The sequence below is a fragment of the Drosophila navojoa genome, chromosome 2 (assembly GCF_054131105.1).
Source record: "Drosophila navojoa isolate 15081-1374.11 chromosome 2, UAZ_NAV_1.0, whole genome shotgun sequence".
Lineage (NCBI taxonomy): Eukaryota > Metazoa > Arthropoda > Insecta > Diptera > Drosophilidae > Drosophila > Drosophila navojoa.
The window spans coordinates 11275614-11298985 of NC_142890.1; the positions used below are offsets into that span (position 1 = coordinate 11275614).

Below are 23372 nucleotides of genomic sequence, written 5' to 3' on the forward strand. Positions count from 1 at the left end.
CTTGATTAACATATTGTATTATGCGAAAGTTCATTAATTTCGTTAAGGCAGCAAACGTATTTATGAAGATACAGATGCAAATGCTGCTGATTATTAGCATGTCGTATATTTTATGCAAACCAGTTGGAGTTGGTGTTTGAAGGGAGGACACAGAACCAGCTTGGACCAAAGTTGCGAAACGGTACAAATTAAAGGTATACATTTTTAATTGAAGCCAGGTAGCAGATTGTCTTGACAGAAGTGCCGAAATACCTTAAGAATACAGAGAAATTAAGTGTCTTGAATAACTTTTATTACCATATTACTAGAATTAGGATTACTCGAAGGCCATATGACAATGAGCATAATGATAATTAGTGATTAACACACTGATAGTGGTAATGATTATGAGAATAGTAATAACTCAACTGAAAGAGATGATAATATTAGTAATGACTGGTAACAATGACAATGACAATATCAATGAAAATAGAAATTATAATGACAATGGTAATGAAGATGTCAATGGAAATAACAATGACAATGACAATGACAATGACAATGACAATGACAATGACAATGACAATGACAATGACAATGACAATGACAATGACAATGACAATGACAATGACAATGACAATGACAATGACAATGACAATGACAATGACAATGACAATGACAATGACAATGACAATGACAATGACAATGACAATGACAATGACAATGACAATGACAATGACAATGACAATGACAATGACAATGACAATGACAATGACAATGACAATGACAATGACAATGACAATGACAATGACAATGACAATGACAATGACAATGACAATGACAATGACAATGACAATGACAATGACAATGACAATGACAATGACAATGACCCAATGACAATGACAATGACAATGACAATGACAATGACAATGACACTGACAATGACAATGATAATGATAATGAAATCAGTTATAATAATGATAATATTAAAGAGTATTAATGCTAATTGGAATGACAATTAAAATGAAAATAATTTCAAACATAATTATGCCAACGATCATTATCGCAATATCCATAACGTGTCACTCGCTAATGTAATTAGCACAAGGGCTGACTTAAACAAATGATATCGGTGTAATAGCTAACGACTTGCTTTAATGAATCCCGACTCATTTGAAATGAATCCCACATGACACACAGACAGGCGCACAAACACTTTACTAACTGCCGGATGTATGTGAAAACAATTGTGTCTCGCATGAGTGTGAGTGTGAGTGTGTGAGTGTGTGTGTGTGCGTGTTTGTTTATGTTATTTATTTACTATTCAATTGGTGTTGGCCTGCCCTCAGGGCAGCTCGTATCAGTTACAGTTTGAGATGCTGCAGCAAATTGGCATTGTGCCGCATTTAATTAATAACTAATATAAACATAAATTTATGCGTAATTGTGTGCCAAACACTAACCGCAATTAACTAATTATCCATTTTTCATGTGGATGGAACGTGCTGCCACGCCTACGCACAAGAGTGCATAAATTAGTTATATGCTGTGTATGCGAGTGTGTGTGTGTGTGGCACATAAACAAAGCAAAACACGCGTCGCATTAATGTTAACAACGATTTGTGGGCCTAAATGCAGCGCTAGAATTAACGGATATCCGCCCCAAAAATGTCTGATTGTGCGTGTGCGTGTGTGTGTGTGTGTGTGTGTGCGTGTGTGAGCTCGTGTCTGCAGGCAAATACAATTCGCATTTATCTTAATTAAGTTATTGATATTGCCTGTGTATTTGCTTAGCGCCCGTTTCTGCCTCTGCGCTTGCCTTTTATGTAGAAGTCATGGCTCTGCCTGAGTCATGCGTTCATTTCTCCGACTCCTGCTCCTGCTCCTGCTTCTGTTCATTTGGGGTCTTTGCGCCACTAGGCAACCAGTCACCCGTTCGAGCATGACGTCAGTGTAGAGAGCTGTGTCGGACTGTTGCTAATTGAGCAAGATTTATGATTTTCGATGGCCTAACCGCAAGTCAGCTGACTGAAGAACTGGCGGCATTAACTGCGGCCAGCAGAAAGCAACCCTTTTAATTATCTACATGAAAGGCAACAAGCAATACAAGCCGAATGCCAACTTTTCTCATTTGTTGAGCGAGAAGGCGCTCGGCTTAACCCCGGCCTAAACGTCTGTCTGCCAATGGCGCTGCCAATGACATGACTTTAATTACATTGCAGCCCGTCGGCAATGACAGTGGGCAATCACTGCAACAGAAGCAATGGGCCAGAGGGGCAGCGGGGCAGCGGGGCAGTGGGGCAGTGGGCCAGTGTGGCAGTTGGCAGTGGCAAGAGCCACACTTATTATACAGCCACTTGAGGCGCCCAGCCATTGGCATTGACGTTCGCCCACACTTGAGTCAACAGACACACAGACAGAGAGGTAGAGAGAAAGAGAGAGAGACAGAGATACACTTAAATATATTCAATTGGCGCTGAGCGCGTGTCGTGTTTTCTTTCGATTCCAAGAACCGAGTTGAAGTCCGTGTGACTGACTGTCTGTGCGCTCGCACCTTCAACAGGTTAACGTGCAGGACATTACGAAATCTATTACCGAACTTAACACGATTAAACACGATTTCTTCGAAAAGACGACGTTTTGCATATTTGTGTGCGCATTTGGATGATTGTGAATCAAGGAAGATTTGCCGTGTTTTAAATATTGTACTGTGTGAGCTCGTGGGAATATATATAATCTATATATTTTGTATGTATGTATATACTGAGATGGAAGGGAAATAAATACCACGTAAGCCACATGTCTGTTGCCATATAAGAAAGCTTTAGACATAAATGTTTTGTACTCAACGGGCAGTTCTACTAGCAGCTGTACTATTGCTAGATATCAAATAAGGCGTGCTGTGAAAATAAGTTTGCATATTGTATTCGATAGTATGAGTTAAACTCTCACGATTATTATGTTAAAAGCATTTTTACCTAAAAAGAACGAATACTTCATTCGACTTGATTTAGTAGTACTTATATCGTATATAAAGTGCTCAAGCAACTCACACTTCGCAGCTTTTAAATATCCCTAAGAATATATATCTAAATATCAAATCTAATCTCATCAAAATATTGGCAAATATATTCAAATAAAATCACTAAAAATAGCACTTGAGATTTCCATTAACTTACATCTCATATTAACTATAATTTCATTTTTAAAATACTTTAAAACTATATTTGGTATGATAACTATTTATTCAAATATATCTATAGATAGAGCACAGAATTCACTGCCTTGTGCTGGCTGTCGTCACAGACTCGCATCTCTAGCAACGCTCACAGACAAGAGTTGACGTCCTCGTTTGCCTCTCGTTTAGTTGCACTCGAAGGCATTGTCAAAGCGTTCATTAAAAAGAAAGCAAGACCAAAGGCGAATACCATTGACAGGATACAAGGAGCCAGCGCATACGTGCGTGCCCGTTATAACTACTGTCTGTGTCTGTGTCTGCGTCTGAGTCTGTCTCGCTATCTCTTTTTCCTCTGTGTGTGTGTGCGTGTGTCTGTGTCTGAGCCTTCAATATGAATGGCAGTGGCATTTGCCTTGATTGACGCACTGCTGACCGCAAATGAATGAATGTGTTTGACTATCTATCTCTAGCTCTATTTCTGTCTCCCTCCCATTCACTCTCCCTCTCACTCTCACTCTCTAGCTGGCAACGTGCACTGTGTCAGTCGACCTCTTGTTGATTGCCTTTAAAGCTGACAGCTGCTTTATTTAGCTTTAAAGCCAGAAGACGTGGCTATTTAGCCATCGCCTGCACTTAATCAGAATCTCGGCGCTAAGTGCTTTATGGGCTGCTTCTGTTACTCTTTATCGTTATTGTTGTTATTGTTGTTGTTGCCGCATAATTGCAAAGCATCAATCTGCAAATGAGCTTCATTAATTTGCCACATAAATAAGAACAAACACAAGATTTAGCTTAAGTCCAAAGCAGCTTCAACTGCTTGGAAATATTAGCTTGAATCTTGCTTCTGTCTCGTCGCATGCTCTGCACATAAATGGGTTAAGTTGGGTATATTACGTTAGTGATATATATCATTTAGCATGGGAGTATATCCAGATAAGAGAGTTCAACAAACCCAATACTAAATCATCGTAATAAAGTCATTAATATGAAAGAGTACGGAAGATTAGACATCAAGTTATGAACAAGTTCCTTAGAGAGCATCTTTTAGTCGAGTAATCTTGAGTAGCGGCTCGTGCACAATGCGCGTTGGCTGATTCAGTGGTTGAGGCCGCAGCGCTTGACATTAAAGCTCATGAGAGACACACACACACACACACATGCACACACACGCACACTGTTGGCCACGGTCAAAGTGGCAGTTGTTTTGCTAATACACAGAGACCGGAAATGTAGCTGATCCCCCCGCCCTCTAGCCAACGACAGCAGCCCACAGCGGCGCACATCTCTCTGCTGTGCTGTCGCAGTGTCGTTTTATTGTTATTGTTGCAAAAGTCCTTGTTATTGTTATCGTTGCTGTCGCCGCCGCTGCCGCCGCCGTTGCTATTGCTGCTGTTGCTGCTATGCGTGTTTGTGGCACTTTAGACAAAAATCGATTTGCCTATAAAATGTTTTACACACACACACAGACACACACACACTCAGACATACTCACACGACCACAATAAGGCCAAGCTGCATGTGTCGGCATGGCGTCTAAGCTTCAAGGCCCGCCCCCTTAAAGCCACTCGCCCACAGCTGTTTGTCTGTCCTCCCGCCCGTATGTATTCCAGTCAACATGCTTGTGCGTAAGTCTGTGCATATGCTGGCTCAGCTGAGCTGCTGTGCTTACTGCCAAAAATTCACTGCTAATGTGTCGCTCCCCCGCCACTCCTCCTCTCCCTCACTCTCACTCAAACAACTGCCGGACCGACCACACAGTCAACTGGCATGCGGGCAACTGGGCAGCGATTGATTATGCACACATTGTGTGCTGGCTCGCTTCAGAACGCTTTCAACTCAATTTCGCCTGGGCCCGAAATAGCCCCGGGCAGGGGCGGGGACAGTGGCAGGAGCAGTTCGAAAATAACTGGGCTGAAAATGATTCAAATTTATAGAAATTTTGATTAGATCGATGACAAACTAAAGTGCTCAGTCACCTTCTCTGCCAGCCCAATGGAATGATGGAACTGGGTTGCTTTTGCATCTGGGAACGTTTCGTTTTTCCTTTTTGATTAGCTCGCATGTTGCGTTCGGAATTGTCATCAGGGCCCCCGAGCGAAATTGGGCCATAATTCTGCGCGACCTGGCCGTGTCGTTTGGGTCGTAGCTAGTGGCATGGAAAATGTGATATATTGACAGAGCAATGGATTAGCTGGTAGCTAGCAGCTACATACACGCGTCGCCTTCACTAGCAAAACATTTTTCGCCACGCTTCACTTATTGCGCATACGCCCAGTGCGACGTCGCGGCATGTCAAATGCAAATGAATCTGAGGAGCTGCGAGGCTGAACACATTCTTGCAACTTATTAACTTTGTAAGCGTGGCAGCTGCGGCAGCTGCTGACAAATCTTAAAGTATCATCAATCATCATCCGCAAAGGCAAAGGCAAAGGCAAAGGGATAGCGAGGCGCGCCCAGTTTGTCAGCTAGGCGCAGACTTTCAATCTGATGGCACTGCACACGCAATTGAATCCTTTTGGCTGTCATTAAATATACATTTAACACGCGTTTTCGTGCAAAAATCTCTGCGCTAAGTGCCGCTTAAACAATTTGATGTCGCTTTATTTTCTTCATTCAATTTCTCTTTTTGGTTTATGGCCGTAGGAAGGCCCATTAGCCGCCTTGTCCAAGCTTCATGTTACAGTGCTTTATTTTAGCCAACCATTTGTGGGCCCTGGCACTCTTTAGATATTCATATCAGCACACACACTCGCTCACACACACACACACACGCACACAAATCCACGCCCGCAGCATTATGTGGTGTTTTCCTCTTTCTATTTTTTGTTTTCTGCCTTTTTGTTGTTGTTGTATTTTTTCTGTTTTCTTTTTTTTTTTTTTGCCACACGAAAATCGATCGCATTTTCATGGCAGACATTATGGAAATTCAAGTCGCTTTTCAAGTGTTTGTCTGTGTGAGTGACGGAAATGGCATTTCTCAGGCATGTAACGAGTTGAGGGCGTGTGTGTGTATGTGTGTGTGTGTGCTAATGCGTCAACAAATGTGCGTTGGTGCGTCTCAAGTTTCAATCCGAACCAAAAAGCCGTTTCGTTTTGCTGGAAAAAATGCCTCTAGTTTTAAATATACAAAAGTTGCCAGCGGTGTGCGATGTGAATGTATGTGTGTGTGTGTGTGTGTATCGCAAGCCAACACACACAGACCACAACAAACAACTTGGAATGGAGTCTGTGAGTCTGCTAGATGTTTTCCTTTTATGTGTGCTCAAACTTACTCAGCTAAAGCCTATTCGAAAAAACATAAATAAACAAAAACAATAAAAAACGACTGATTACAGGGTATCCGATAGTGGGCCACTGATGACCTAAGCAAGCTTGTATTACAATAAAATTAGAAGAACGAGGGGAACCATATTAAATTCAGTCTCAATTTGATTGCTACAAACTTTGGCACAAGTTTCGTAAACTTTTTTATGGCCACACCAGTGGCTACAGGGTATTCAGCTAGAGTCGTCAACCATCAACCCTTTCTACACCTGCAGACTCCATAAAATATCGCTTGCTTATTTTCAACTTTTTCGCTCTTCTGTTTGTCAAATTTTCATATCTCGCCTCGAACTGTCGCCGATTGTTTTCGACAGTTGAACGCATCCAATAATATCTTTATATTGACTGTGGGGAGGCGTGTGGCAGGAGTCGGGGCATCTGCCCATCTTCCTGGCTCCCTCAGCTATGCCAGTCTAAATGCCTCTTCATTTGACACGTTTTCGCACTTATCGCCGAGATTACTTTTCCCATTGATTGCATTTCCGATTTCTCCCAAAGACTCTTCGCGGCGACTTCTCGACTTCTTTTCGTCCTTTTCCTTTTATTCTTCTTCTCTTCTTTTTTTGGCTGCTTCATTTATTGTTCGTTTGATTGCTTCATATTCAGCGCATTGGCACACCAGGTGTAGCCACGCCCATGTCCGCAATTTATGCTTGTAAGTTGGCGTTTTATGTGCAGCACTTTTATCGCTTTATGAATAACGCCTCGCGTGCGTGCGCTCAAAACTTGGCCACGCGGCGCATACGTAATGCGAATGGCGAATAGCGGCAAAGAAAAAACTCGACTATGGCTCTCATCATCGCCAGTTATGACTTCTCAATAACTTCCTTAGACGACCCTTCTTTCGGCGTGCATCTCAAAGCGAGTACATCAATCTAAACCAAAGCATAATCGAGTTGTACGCTCGACAAACGCATATGGACTGCCAGTCGACTGGCAGCATAGGATTATGAAGAGCATCACAATTTATTATTGGTATGAATTGAAAAGTAGCCTCATATATTAGCAGCTTAATCAGAATGCAAACAAGAAAAATCTAAAAAAAAATCAGCAATTGAGTCGATAGAATCAAAACTTCTATAAAAATAAATAAACTGAATAATCCAAGAAATATATTATTTATACATTTATATATACATAAATGCATGTCTACATTCCTTAAACTAAAGTAATACACTTATTTTAAGACCATATATTCTAAATATATCCATATCTAGACGTTGTTTCTTGATTCCGTTAGGCAACGCGAAATTGGGGTCATTCCGCTCTGCTTCAACCCCCACGTGATAATCAAATCCGACTTCAGCCCTAAGGTGCGAACAGTTTGTGTTGGATTCCTGGCGAAAAGCTGTTGTAGGCCGTGCTTAACTAATTTCCAGCTCACCTGCCGTCAAATGCTAATTATAAATTTATCGACTTTCGTGCCAAAACTAAAGACCGCACAAAAAGTCCATTAATTCATAATACTAACTTGATACAAGGCAAACAGCAAGCACCGCCCCGCCCCCCATCGAACAGCCTTGGACGAGTCGACTCGCTGACTATACCTTGACGCCTGCGGGCAGGCAACAAATATTAATTAAATAAGTTAAATATGCTGGTCGCTTGTTCCTGCTGTGGACGGGGCCTATCGCGTTAATCATACGCCCAGTGCTGGCTATGCGGAAAGTTTTTGACTGTGACTGCGCGAGTGGCAGTGTGTGTGTGTGTGCAATACAATTACGTTCCATTTCAGTGTGTGGTCAGCTGGCCGGCAAGTCTGTGTGTGGGTGGGCGTGGCGTGATGGTCGACCCACGTATTCGGCGTTTAAATGCATCAGTGGAGAAATTCTTATTTATTGCATTCGAGAGTTGTGTAACAGCTGTGCGTAGTTGTATGTGTGTGTGTGTGTGTGTGGGTGTGGGTGTGGGTGTAAAGTTGCTCTTGGGACGCTGTGCAACACTTGAATGCAATTTTTATGGCACTCATGCAGCGGATCAACGAAGCGCAACTTCATAAATTCCTTTGCTCTTAGTTTTGTTCTCTCTCCTCATTCCCGCTCTCTCACTCTCGCTCTCTCTCTTTGTTTAAATTCAAGTGAGAAATGCAGCTTGAACACGCAATTGAATGCGATTAAATTTATTCAAGTGTCTGCAACAGCGGACACATCAATTTGCTGCCACAAGCTGTGCTGCCAGCTGGCGCAACTGCAGCTGCAGCTGCAACTGCTTGAGTCCCAGCTCAAAGCAACAAAGCTCCACTCGTTTGTCTAACAGAGATTTCTGGCCCAGCCCCACTACGTGCCACTCCCCTCCCTTTTGCCTGGTCTGGCATGCAAATCGATGACGTTGACCAGCAGCAGGCAGTGCAAGGAATTTTCGTTTTTTTTCTGATCTGCTGATTTGCATGCAACAACGCGCACATGTCTGCGACTGTTTGCTTCCGCCTCTCGCACACACACACACACTTGAACACATACAATAAGAACAACAGCAATTCAACTGCCTGCGGCAACATTGCGACTGGCAACTTGTAAACTGCAATGGCATGCCAGACCGGAAGTGTTGCCGCTGTGCCACTGTCAATTTGCGACATTTTGTTGTTTGTTTGCTTGTTTCGTTTTATTCCTTGCGTCGTTGTGTTGCCATGTTGCTGCAGCTGCCTCGTTTATGTCACTTCGAATTTCGCATTTGCTTTGAGTGCCGCTTTGGCCGCTGGGCATCATTAACTCAGACACCCTGCTAACAATATTACAGCAATACCCTGTATTTATTGCGGTAATCGAAGCAGACTTTGAGGCACATATTGGGAGCATATTTTATTGAAATGTAGAAGCACTGTAAGTTAAATTTGAGGTGTGAGGCGAACAGTCTTCTCTGAATTGTTGGCAATTATATTACTATGCTGAGATATCCCATTCCCGATCATCTGAGAGCTAAATGATCTTATTTTCGTCATTTAGCTTAGCTTTAGCTATAGTAAATCTAGCATAGTTGAAATTTAACACTCATACAGGGTATTTATCAATCAGTCAGTCACTTGCTGCTGAATCTACGAGAATTCCATGAAAGACCTTTCGGTAATCCAAGTAGCTTATTACGGAAGTTGCAACAGGCGCACAAAAATCGCTTCATATTTCGCATGCTCAGCATTTCTCAAGTTTTCGATTACGGAAATTGATTTACTGGACATTAAAAAGAAATCTAGAAATTCGGCGAATAAAAACGATACAATTATTAACAAACTTTGGCTGCCCGGAATATGCTTAGCTTTAAAAGAGAAAAAAATGCCAAGTAAATTAAGGGCTGAATGTCTGAGAGCGCCCAAAATTTCGTCCAGTCAGCAGCGGCTGAGCACAAGTGAGCCCCAGGCAAAGGCAAAGGCAAAGGCATTTGGGCGCATTTATCAGCGCGTATCGACAGTTGCTAATGATGTCCTAATTTCGAGATGTCACAGTGTGCGCATAGATAAAAACGCTTACGGATGTGAGAGAGCGAACGGGCGAAAGTCAATCGATGAGCGGATGGCCACAAAATGCCAGACATAACAAATGGCCAAGGAAATTTCAAGATGGAGATGGAGATACTGTGACAAAGCTGCGTTCGCCACGCATGTGGACAGTTATTAATGAGCTGATTGCAGTGCCGGACAAAAGTGGAATTCATTAATTTGGCCAGCCGGGAAGGTGTTTACTTTTTATCTATGTGGCATATTAAGCTCTGGCCCACTTGAAACTGCGCTGAGGGCTAATCATACGCAGCGTGGCCGTGGCAAGTGGCAACGGCATTGCTAGCTTAGAGACAGTAAAAATGCTAAGCCGCAGCTAAATTGACTCGAGTCGGCTAATCACAATCACAATGACAATGACAATGACAATGAGAATGAGAATGACAGTGAGAGTGGGGAATGGGAGTGGGACTGGGACTGGGAGTGGCTGTGAGTATGACAATGCCATACGCCATGTGGGGAATGTGGATGATGAGGGTTAGAACTGGCTCCCAGCTGGCGGCCAGGCATGTGGCCTCCTCCATCATTAACGACGTACATCACGTCTGCCTGTGGTTGCTCTGCAGCGGTTTAACGCTAATCGCATACAAATACGCGCACACATGACAGCCCCAGCAGCAGAAGGGGCTGTAGGGGGGAGGGAGGGAAGTGACACTCAGGAGGAAAACGCAGTTTCACAAACATTCGCAAAGTACGTGCAGCTGCAGAGCGGCCTGCCACTGCCCCACTCACCCACTGCTTCACTGCGGCCTGTTTTGAATAACACGCCTCAAGGATTACGACGCCCAAGTCACATAAACACATAGAACAACGGACAGGAGCATTTGCTGTAGGCTATGATTGCCCTCAAGTTACCCTTTAAAGGCTTCCGCTGCTTGGAATTAAATTTCGAGGGAATGCAGAAGTCGTGCTCTCTAAATTTAATTTAAATGTAGCCTAGGCATAATATATTTACATTTTTGTATTTCTAAATGGATTCCTAATTGAATTCCTCTTTATCAGCTGTGGTGCATCCCCAGCATATCAAGTACTCTTGTCTAATGATCTATGTATATGCCTTACTCTGCTGACTCTTCCTCCCACTTCTAGCGTTACACAACATCAAAATGCCCCTTTCTATAATAAGTACAGGGTATTAAAGCATAGCCACTCTGTGACACTGACTTGCCCTCTCTCTCCTTCTCTCTCTCTCTCTCTCACTCCCCCTCTCTCCCCCTGCATTGACTGCAATTTGAATGTTAATTTGTTAGCCCTTGTGGACAGTGCTCAATGCTCAACAGTTAACGCAGCTTATCGAAGCTCTGCGACTTCGTTTCCCAATCTCAATGCAATTGTCTGGCTTTTGGTCATATTGTCGCCTCGTTTTAGGTGCGAGCAGAGCCAGGCAACGTTTCCCATTACCAATGCTAATGCCACAGCTAGCCCTGGCCATGGTCCAACTAAAGTGTCTTGCTGTGTGCGTGTGCGTGAGTGTGCGTGTGTGTGTGTCTGTGCTTCTCTATTTGCGCACAATAAAACATGTGACTCACTTGAGTTATGTGCCACATTAACTTGCACAAGTCTTAAGTGGCTTTTAACCTTATTTCGTTTCCGTTTCTTCGCTGCAGCTTTCCGCAGTGCGATGCCACACGGTGGGCACTTTTTTTTTGGATGAAGGGTCGCTGCAACGGCTCCTTAGAGAGCTAACCGAGCCGAATATGTAATGCACTTAATTTTCTGGAAATATAAATGAGCCTCGATTTGTTTCCAGGCCAGTGAAAGCATCAGCTCCCAAAGCAATTCAAGTCAAGCATTGACGGCTTTGGGAGAACTTGAAACCCTAAAGTAAATTTTTTATAAATCTGTAAGCTTCTATTTCAAATATAAAGCAAATCTGTTAGCTTGCTAAAAAATTAATTATCAACTATGTTTTTATTTAAAATGTTGCTTAAGCAATCTCAAACCATATCTTTGACTCCCTCGCCACAAATATATACAAAAAAGGCTTAAGTCCTTCTGTGTTTTTCCATTGGCCGTTATCAAACAACAGCTTATGGCCCATGTAGCATAGACAGCAACAAAATCAAAGTTACCCACAAGCCGTAGGCCAGAGGTAAGCTGAATGTGTTTTATATTTAGCTGGGCGGAGCGGGCGTGCCTCTTTAGCTAAGTGCCCAGGCATTGCGCTAGTTTTATTCCCTCACTCTCTCTCTTTCTCTATCTAGCTGTCTCATGTGTATCTGTGTGTCTGTGTGTGTGCGGATGACACACATGCGAAACTTAAGTTTTGAGCCGCCTACAGAGCAAAGCAACATTGTGGCAACTGTCAGGGACATGTGGGCCAGAGAGAGAGAGAGGGAGAGAATGAGAGAGTTCATAAGCCAAGCCCAAAGCTGGCAGCAAAGAAACTCGCAATTTAAGACTATTATCGCATTAAATTCGCAAAGCAGCGCCGGCTCATTAAAAATTCGCAACTTAGTGAAGCGTGGAGTAGGCATTAAAGTTATCGCTGGGATGGGCCGGATGGGCTAGCAGGCGGCTAAAGCCGCAAATGGCAAATCAAATTAGCTAATTGATTTGTTATCAATTGCGGTTGACTTTAGCGAAAAGTTTGTAAGCCAACTTAAAGTGGGTAAGTTGGAGCTGCCAAAAGCCAACAAGTAGTTCATAATAAAGCGATTTAGTGGCTCGCCATAAAATTGAGACAGCCAGTGGGGCAGCCAGAGGGGAGGGGGTGGACGAGGAGCGGCACGCACACATGCCAGGCACGAAGGCAGCTGCGTGTTCGAGCCGCATAAAATCCCCAAAAACAAGCATGTGTGCGAAATGATTATATCCTTGCCAGCATGCGTATGTGTATGTGTATGTGTGTGTGTGTGTGTGTGTTTGCCTTGTGGCATATTAAACAATAATATTTGCACGCGAGTGCGTCAAAAACAAAATCCAGCTCCAGCTCCAGCTCCAGCTCCAGCTCCAGCTCGAGCCTGGCCGTGACTACAAATATCTAATTGCCAAATGGAACTTTCCTATTTTGGCCGTTTTTTGTTGCTTTCGCCGAGCCATTTGGCAGCCAATTCACGTGCAACTAGGTTAATACAAGTGCAGGAAAAACAAGAGCATTACTTTTGGACTGCTCCATTGGTTCGCGTCAAATGTTTGCATATTATTTGCCGGCCAGCGCCATTTGCCAGATTAGGGCACTTAGTGGCGCCCATCAGTAACGACCACATCCACCACACTTCCCACGCCCCACAATATTCAAATGAGGCAACAGAAAGTGGGGAAATTGAATTTGTAAACAGGCAAGAGAGACAAGCGAGCTACTAAGTGTCGCCTTGCATTTGTTACGCTACGCTCACGTGGCGTATACTTAACGTCGCAGTGAGTGGCTGCAAATAACAAGGTGATAAATTCCCCACGCCGGTAATTAATGTGCACAGCATAAATTGGCTTAAATGCTCCAAATTAATGTTTACTTTTTTTAGAGAGAGAGAGAGAGAGAGAGAGAGAGAGAGCACATTAAATAAACAAAAAAACTTTCGCTCCTCATTTCACACATTTATCGCCAATTTGATTAGATAATAAAAGCCGCGACGCAGCCCGGGCATTAAAGACAAATTCAACAAATGGGCAATTTGATGTGTTGCTTTGTTACGTGCACGCACACACATTAACTTTTTCAATTAAGCTGTCGATCAGAGAGTGACACACACACACAGTTACTCTTCCATTTGAGTCAATAAATATCAATCAAACTTTGCTTAGGCAGGTGAACTGCGAGTATTATCAAAAAATTTTACGCTAATGCGATTAAGCTTAAGCTTAAAATATTTTACTTAATTTTATTTAACAGCCAACAAATTGTATATATTTATTTTAAGGATAAATAAAGAGAAAAATTAAAAATAATTTTAAAACAGGCTTATACTTCTTTAATTAACTTCATGTTTCAATGCACTTTGAACTGTTCACAGAATCGAACATTTTATCATTTAATTTTAAATGGAAGCTTTAGCTTAATGGCATTAAAAAAAAGAATAATAATAATAATAGAAATACAAATCAAAATCAAACAATTATTCGCAACTAAACATTAAAAATATTAAAATATTTCATATCAAATGATATTTAGAACATCTTTAGTTGATTTTAAGCTTTAGCTTCAGAAAAAACAGAATATATTTAATTCAAGGATTAAAACTAAAATTAAAATTAAATTATTAAACAATTCTAAGATTCTTCTTTCAATGAACTTTGAACTGTTGGCATATTATCACTTAACTTCAAACTGAAGCTTTAGCCAAATTGCATCAAACTAATTCCCAAAGATTAAAATTAAAATTAAAATAAAAGTATCAAACAATTTTACGCTTCTGCGATTAAGCTCAGCTGCTAACTGCTGGCAGAGTCAACCGTTTGATGAATTTTCAACTCGAAAGTTCAACTTTATCTAAATTCAATTTATCTAATCTTCAAAGTTAAGAGTTTGCCGTTTCTCGCTCATTCAATTTGAATTCGTGCTCAGACGCCCAAGACTCTGCATAAATCTAATTTTAATTTACGATTCCTTCACACACACACACACACGGGGCACACACACATACACGGAACGCCACATGATATACTACATATCATGGCAGCATCATAAATTGCAACCGAAAAATCAATTTCCATTTAATGCGGAAATCCTTGAGAGAATTTTCGTGGAGAACCGCAACAGCTGCGGCGCCCACTTGGATGTTCGCATTCTTGTGCTCACAGGAAATTAGAAATCAATTTTTATCACTTACGCACGGATTCGATTCGCCAGCTGAAGAGCTCGAGCCGGTGCACCGCCGTCAACTAAATCGCATCAAGTGCGAAACAATTTTGCAACGCAGTTTATTTGCGTGCCGCTGCAAACAGCTGCTGATATCATTTGGCAGCTGCAATTTGACAGCTGCTTCTGGCTGCAGCAGCAATTCGCTGGCAATGCGCAACAAATGGCCCGCCCACACTCCCCTCTCTCCCTCTTCGATTGTCAAGCCAACCCTTCCGTCTATTCCCTTCCAGCACCCGCTAGTCGACAGCTGTTTAGCGCTGCTGCTGCTGCTGCTGCTGCGGGAATATCAAAAGTTAGGCCAGGTACAGGCAGACAGACGGACGGACGGACGGACAGGCAGACAGACGCCCTGCGAGAAAATGGAAAAACTTTCGCACGTATAACATCGACTTTCACTTGTTTTTCCTTCTCTTTCATTTCTTTTTTTTTTTCTATGTGATTTCTGTTACTTTTCTGCAGCGTGCGCTCTTTTCAGATGACTTGTACGCCAGGCTAAAGGGAGTTGCTCAGCTCACATTCATAGAGCTATAGAATCTATATGACCAAAGACTTTTACTTCCTCATGCTTTTACATCCCACCTCTTCCAAATTTATTTTCTTAAATTTGTTTCTCTGTCTTAAGTGAACAGAGTATTACGCAGTCAGTCTTCATTTCTATATATAAATTTATTTTTACTGCTGAGCTGTGGCTGAAACGTTGTATTCAATTTGTTTTGGCAACAGCTTGGCACAGGTTCTATTAAATAATAAAGTCGATTCGCACATTGTTCACAGCAGCAAATAACAACAGCAACAACAATAACAAGCAGCGGGAAATTCCATTGGATTTTGGCTGCTTTTTCACATTGTTATTCAACGCAAAAGCGTCTCAAGTTTTGTCCTGGAATCAACCATTGCCAAAAGTTCTGTAAACACAATTTTAAGCAGCAGTTGAGTTGCATAAAATCTGAAATAATATATTTCCATTGAAATTCTAGAGAGTTGCTCATATTTCTTTGATTTAATGATGCGGGAGAGATGAGGTTAAATAAAAGACTGATATAAAGAGAAGTTCAATAAATAATTTAAAGAAAATTTACAGCTCTACAGTGAATTTTGGTGAATCATCCAAGTGAATCATAGACTCACAGCCAAATGTATTTTCAGCAAATGATTCGATTCACATTTATAGCGAAATACAGCTTAAATTCAAGGTATTTCCAGCGGATTGGCTTAAAGCTGCAGCCTGGCAGTTCACATATACATATATACGCATGTATATTTAATTAACTTTTTTTTTTTCGCTGGCATCAAAAATATGATTTTGATCCATTTGGCAGGCGGCTAAAATGAAACGAATGCCGAAAACCATTTGCAACATGCCGAATGCGCGCTAAGACTTTGGATCCGGCTGCCGTGGCGGTTATAAAAGCCAGTGCCATATGCGCGTCAGTTAGCTTTATGGCTGCTCCCGGCTAAAATACACATAAACAAGCAGACTCCCACACACACACACACACACACACACACACACACTCAAGCAATTTAATTAAAATTAATGTATGTATTTTCTGCTTCTTCTCTTCTCTTTTTTTTTTCTACTTGATGCTGCTCCTGTTGCTGGCGCTCTTCATATTTCGGCTACTGTTGCATGCGTCCGCCCACTCCTCTCCCTCTCTCTCTCTCTCTCCCTCTCTCTCTCTCATTTGACATTTTGATGGCCAACAACAACGACGTGCAGAAAAAAGGCCATGGTCAGCATGGAGGGACAGTTTCTGGTGCGTCAAATTTACGATGACGAAATAACATACAATCTAATTGGAGCAGCTGTCGAGATACTCAGTAAGTAGCTGACGAGGGGCACTTGGCTGGTTATTACTGTAGTTGGTGCCACATAAAACACGGCTCATAACACCAGCCCCAGCCATATTTATATTGTATATATTTACTTTTTTATATGCCCCACACAGAAATACCTGCCGATGATATATTGGAGCTCTTTGGCAAAACATTCTTTGAGTTCTGCCAGGATTCGGGCTATGATAAGATACTGCAAGTGCTGGGCGCTACACCGCGCGACTTTCTACAGGTGAACTATGCTGACGACTACAGTCAAGCCTGGTCATAGCGAGCCTAAAGGAACTTTATAGCTAACTTGATCGCAACAGAGTTGAGCTGTTGCTCGCTGCATAATTAAAAATGAAAATACTTGACGTTTGCTATGGCCAAAGGCTTGGCCGTACGTTTGGCTTGCCTATATGTAATTAAAGCCCCTTTTCGCATTTAACGCTCATTTCACATGCATCACACACAGCATCTCATTCAAGAGCCAATACCGCCCTCGCCCACCTGCCCGCCCTCCTCCGCCCATACGCCATTGCGTTTGCTGGTGCCAATTTCGATGCAAGTCATTTTTCATGTTGCCATCCAGTTGCTGCTCGCTTTCAGTCGCATTGATAAGCATTATTTTGCTTCACTGCACCCAGAGTGAGTGAGAGTGAGATAGAAACTGTGAGCGACACACACGCACACAGAGAGAGAGAGAGAGAGAGAGAGACACTCACACACACCCACATACATATACTACTGCAGCTCGATTGGGGTGCGGCCTGGCCTTTTGTTGCACTCACATTCGATTTATTTTCAATTTTCCACACTTTTCACCGCACCATCAACGGCGCACATCATCAGGCGTCCTCGTCATCCATCTGAGCCCCATTCCTTAGTCATAATGAAAAATGAAATTGAATTTTTGCTGCATTTTCATGGGAAAACATTTGTAAAAACAACGACAACAACAACAACAACAACAACAATTTTATGGCCTACATATAGAACCTAGATGCATTGCACGACCATTTGGGCACCCTGTACCCAGGCATGAGAGCGCCTTCGTTTCGCTGCACGGAACAGGATGGGGAGCTACTGCTGCATTATTACTCGGAACGGCCTGGCCTCGAGCACATTGTCATCGGCATAGTCAAGGTAAGAGGGGGCTGGTCAGGCACCTGCGCTGACACCTGCGCTCACGAAGTTAACCCGCCGCATTATCTCTTACAGGCCGTCGCATCGAAGCTGCACGGCGTCGAGGTGGAAATTGACATTGTGAAGCGCAAGGGCGAGCCCATCGATGAGGCCGAGAAGGAGCGCGCCCTGGCACGCGAGCAGCAACAGTCGGACACGGAGGCGACAGCTGGCGGATCCGATGAGGCGGCAGCAGATGCTGCTGCTGCTGCTGCTGCTGCAGCCCAACTGTCAGCCGAACACAATAATAATCACAATGCCAACAACAACAATGCCAGCAGCAGCGGCACCAGCAACATCAACAACAACAACGACGCTCAGCAAATTGCCATTGAGCCGGGTAAGCGAGGCGCAACTATTCAGGCCAGCAAATTGCTCGGGGCTCATTACGTACACTATTAGCAGCGGGTATAATGGACTAGCGCGCTCAATATGCCGCAATTAATAGCGATTGGATGTTGTCTGTAAATTACACTTTGGCCACAGTCAGCAGAAAGCGAAACTTTTTAGAGCTTAGCCAGCCGCTGGCAGCGTCTCTGACTAAGTCGATTGAAGACTAGAGATGGCCTCGTGAGAAGCGAAGCTAAGGGCATTATTATAGCTGTAATACTAGATTTTCAGCTAAGATTTTTCGTTCGAACTGCGTTCAGATAAGGCTGAAGTAAACAAATATTATAGTTCACTTCCTTTCGTGGCGCGATAATGCTTATTCATCTCTAGATGTATATATTCATATATGGCCTACTCACATATTGCCTAGCAGAAATCGATTGGGTCAAAGCCTTAACCTAAGCATTGGATTCTAGAAATGGTTTCTTTATGGTCTCTTTATCTCTTCCAGATGATATATTACAAAAATATCGTTCTTTTACTTACGATCTGTGAATAACTATAGCGGATTGAATAAGGAATATATTAAGATATCTATGAAAACTAGCATATGGTTTATCGAGTTTACCACTAAAAAACCACAATATTATCGATTTATCGATGTATATATATAGTACTTATATACATCTATAGTCCTGGGTAAACTTAGCAAATATTTCACAGCTCACGCCTTTTCGTGTCACGTCAGTTTTTTTCTTTCATCTCTAGCCACATGTAACATTTATAAATTGCCTGCTTCTTCTTCTTTGCCATTGCTGTTAATCTTCAATTGTAATGGCCGCAACCATTGCACAATCCACAGCTGGCGAGCAATTGCCGGCCACATCGAAGGCCACAGGCGGCGCGACATGTGGCCCACTCGTGCAGGATAGCTTCGATTGCGACGGCGACAAGGAGCAGAAGTGCCTGCGTCTGCTGAAGAACAAGAGCGACGACATCGAGCGCTACGACCACGTCCAGTTTCTGATACGCGAGATCAATGTGGCCGCCAAGTCGCAGGTCGATGCCAAGAAGGATGAGCAGGCGGCCGTCGATGACATGGAGTTTCTGTGCGAAGGTAATGGCGCAGGCAAAGCGCTTTCTATTAATTTGGCTAATTGCCAGGCTAATCGGTTGAAACCCTTTCGCCCAACAGCGCCCCTCATCTCGCCGGCGACTTTCTGCAAGGTGTTCCCCTTCCACCTGATGTTCGATAGGCAAATGAAAATCGTGCAGGCCGGCAAGGCCGTATCCCGCGTTATACCCAGGTGAGTTAAGGACTAATGGACGCTGGCCAGTCAGCTCCACAGCCAGCGCCGGGCTTTGTCATGTTTGCGATTAGCCATTATGAGCGACCTTCTACCTTCTGCTTCTTCTTCTCCTTCTTCTTTCTGTTCGCCGCAGAGTGGCCGAGGAGAACTGCTCGCTAATAGAGGTAGTGGAGGCCATTAGACCACACCTGCAGCTAACATTCGAGAACATTCTATCGCACATAAACACCATCTATGTGCTCCAGACGAGGCAGGGCGCCATGAGCAGCCGGCTCGAGCAGCGCTTTCTGAGACTAAAGGTAAGCTGTGCTTTGATTTGCCAAAGCGAACTGTTCTCCCTCTCCCTCTTCCTTTCTCTCTCTCTCTCTGTGCTTCGCTTTAGTCAACCACATTTCAATATGCGGTCACACACACATATATACATCACATAATGAATAACCAAAATGGCCGCTTAAGCACAGCCGCTGCCGCTGCCGCTGCCATCGCCGCCATTGGGATTGAAACTGAAATTGCTTTGCATTAAATTTAATGCGGCTTGCCACAAAAGCGTTGCATTAAACTCATTTTTACGATAATTGTTTTGTTTTTGGCTCACTTTTTCACTAAGCGTTTTCTCTCTGTCGTTTCTCTTCTGTCCATCTTCCAGGGACAAATGATGTATATACCCGAAACGGATCGCATACTGTTTCAGTGCTACCCGAGCGTCATGAATCTGGATGATCTAACCAAGTGAGTAGAGCAATAAATAAGACCAATTGCCATATACTGAAGTGGAAAAAGAAACTAGTAAAGTTTTTGTAGTCGAAATTTTTTCCATTTATACTCGTTTTATTTTTAATAGTACATAAATGAAACGTAAATCCTGCAAATAATATTTCCAGATTTATCACACCTCGCATAAGTGCGTCACAATACTTATGTGACTTTACCAGACCAGAGTATATATATTCCACTTTCGAAATATCTTGCTTCACCAGCGACCAAATGGCTTCTAGACATTCGGACGGACAGCATCATGAATGTTACAAAAAATCGATATACTCATTTCACACTGTGAATGAGTAAAAAAAACTGATTCAAGTCATTTCATAACTTATTATTCCTGTGCCCAACTAATGTACACAAAATTTTCCAATTGAGTGCACAGAAATGTGTATTGTAATCAATGATTACAACAGCAACAATTTCATGAGGTACTCTCCCTCCCACTCCTTCTTTTTATTCACTCTCTCCCTCTCTCTTTCTCTTTCTTACTAAAATGCCTATCGTTCCATAGGCAAACTCATAAATGTTTGCTTCGCTCTTCCATTGTTACATAATATGGCTTTTCTATAAGCGATTTCTCCGGAAAAAAAACCTAATCCCAAATGAATACAGACATTGTGCCAGATAATCTCATGGCAGATCTTTTGCTATCTGTTGTGCATTAAAATTACCCAAAGCATAAAAATTTACATTTGTTTATTTAAATGTAGATTTATAGAGCAGCTGCTGGCACTTTACGGCCCGTTGTTTATTATTTGCGCCTCGAAATTGAAAGAAATGGCAAATATTTCGCTTAAATTTATTGGTGACAGCAAATATGTATTGCCACCTGACTATAAGCCCGGCCGCACACATACACACACACGCGCGCACACTCCCCCCTCTTAGACGTACGGATTTTTTATTTTATTTGCCCGCATTCCAGCTGAAGCCAAGTTAAATCCAAATAGACTTAAGTTATATAAAATGCGCGTCATTTTTTTTTTTTTTTTGGTAATTCCACTCACCCCCACAACAACAACAACAACATCATTTATTATAGGAAGGGTCTCTACATCTCGGATGTGCCGCTGCACGATGCGGCCAGAGATTTGGTGCTGCTTTCCGAGAAATTCGAGGCGGAGTACAAGCTGACCAAGAACCTGGAAATGCTGACGGATAAGCTACAGCAAACGTTTCGCGATCTGGAGAGCGAGAAGCAGAAGACGGACAGGTAAGAGGGAGCAGCGATGCCAAAGCGTAACACAAATAGAAACACATTAGCAAAGAGCGCTCAGAAAAAAAGAAAAACAACATGAACAAATCGTTGCATGCTTTCAGGCGCGAAATTAAAATTACTCGAACATTTTCTTTCCATTTGTTTGTCATTTGTTGCCACCCCCTCCTGCCCTGCTGTCCTGCTGCCCTGATGCTGTGATGTTCCTCGGCAGGCTGCTCTACTCGGTGCTGCCCAAGTCGGTGGCAAATGAGTTACGACATCAGCGTCCAGTGCCGCCCAAACGGTAAGCCAAGAAGCCCCAACCCGACGGATTACCCACCCAGGCTGGGCTCGTGTCGTGCCGCATGATATGAAGGTCTTATGAAGAAGAGCAGAGTATGAAATTTATAGGCTAGCTAAGCAGCACTTGTATTTATTGAAAATACGACACTAAGCAGGCTATATAAGTTATTGGCTTCTCCTCTCTGCCCTCCGCGCGGCTTGTTGTAATAAGTCACCTTTGACAGGTGCGTGTTGGTAACCGATATTTGGTAGCACGCATGCAAATGCGTTAATAAATTAATAATTATTGACATAAAAGCTGACGCAAGTCAACACGTCACATAAACAGAGTCATAAATGTATAGAGGAGTCGAGTTAGTTTTCATTTAGTCGGGTGAGCTCTAAGCTTAATCAAATGTATATTCAATAAAATGTGGTAATCTTCGATTAGTGTGCATAATGCAAATATATGTATATACGCATAAATATCTTGATAAATTGTATTAGTAGCTACTCAGTCGGGCAAAGCGTGTCTCTAATCAAATGTAATTCAGATCAACAAACAGAATATACATATATACGAATTCGTGTCACGACTCAGCTCAACACGCACTCATTAACCTGAATAGAGCTGGTAGATAGATAAGTCATCTGGAACGCCTCGGCACGACACGCAGCCAGCTCTAAGGCTCAGCCTGGAGCTGTCAATGGCCGCAAAGCATTCGCTATTTGCGCAATTTATTTAATGCTTCCATTTATTTTGACAGCTACGACTCCGTAACGCTGATGTTCTCCGGCATTGTGGGCTTTGGCCAGTACTGCGCGGCCAACACGGATCCCGAGGGCGCCATGAAAATTGTGAAAATGCTCAACGAGCTCTACACAGTCTTCGATGCGCTGACCGACTCCAAGCGCAACCTGAACGTCTACAAGGTGAGCACCATTAAATACAAGTATATATAGCCATAGATGTAGATCTATAGTAGACATTGAATGCACTCGCCTCAATGCGTCTTTAATGGCTGTCAAAACGTGGCCATCAACCTGACACTTAATTACAATTTTCGTGCTCGGCCGCAGAGTGTTTGCAAAATTGAATCGGGTCAAGCAATTTGCCAGCTCGCTTTTAGGTCAGCTGTCAATTTGCCTGGCAGCCGCTTGAATATCTATTTTCACCACCAACACTCACACACACGCACACACACTTATCTGTGTGTATTATTTACTTGCCAGGTGGAAACTGTGGGCGACAAGTACATGGCCGTCTCTGGGCTGCCGGATCACTGCGAAGATCATGCCAAGTGCATGGCACGCGTCGCTCTCGACATGATGGACATGGCCAAGAACGTCAAAATGGGCTCAAATCCAGTGGTAAGTCTGTTGAGAGCCAAGCTCAGTAAATATTCAAATAGCAATAGCAACTGAGTGAATTTATTCTGTTTGTGTCATGTCGCAACTGCTATAATGATGATGATGAAATTATAAATTATATATAAACTATGGTACCTAACAGCCACACAGACATTTAGCCAACTTTCAGGTGTCTTAGACCTTTGAATTTAATTTGCAGTCAATTTAAATTATAATCGACAATCAACAATGAAAATGTCTCGACTTCATGGAAATTCGCATTCTCTTAGTAATTAAAGCAGCAGTTGATGTAATTTGATATTTGAAATATGATTGGAATGGTATGCAGTTAAGGTCGATTAATA

The 23372-nt window shown here is 42.8% G+C and overlaps 2 protein-coding genes across 2 annotated transcripts in view; one reads left to right on the forward strand and one right to left on the reverse strand.

The window, feature by feature from the left end:
* Window positions 1-23372, forward strand: part of Gycbeta100B (guanylate cyclase soluble subunit beta-1-like) — a 59853-nt gene that overhangs the window by 5003 nt on the left and 31478 nt on the right. Inside the window, exons 4-15 of the mRNA XM_018113113.3 lie at window positions 16490-16590; window positions 16719-16837; window positions 17584-17733; window positions 17809-18112; window positions 18965-19219; window positions 19298-19409; window positions 19546-19711; window positions 20059-20141; window positions 21220-21390; window positions 21608-21679; window positions 22425-22590; window positions 22891-23028. Coding sequence (XP_017968602.1) covers window positions 16490-16590; window positions 16719-16837; window positions 17584-17733; window positions 17809-18112; window positions 18965-19219; window positions 19298-19409; window positions 19546-19711; window positions 20059-20141; window positions 21220-21390; window positions 21608-21679; window positions 22425-22590; window positions 22891-23028 — 1837 coding nt within the window. The remainder of the gene's footprint in view (window positions 1-16489; window positions 16591-16718; window positions 16838-17583; window positions 17734-17808; window positions 18113-18964; window positions 19220-19297; window positions 19410-19545; window positions 19712-20058; window positions 20142-21219; window positions 21391-21607; window positions 21680-22424; window positions 22591-22890; window positions 23029-23372) is intronic.
* The window catches only part of mesh (sushi domain containing 2 mesh), an 85334-nt gene that overhangs the window by 4997 nt on the left and 56965 nt on the right, over window positions 1-23372 (reverse strand). The gene's annotated exons all lie outside the window — the stretch shown is intronic.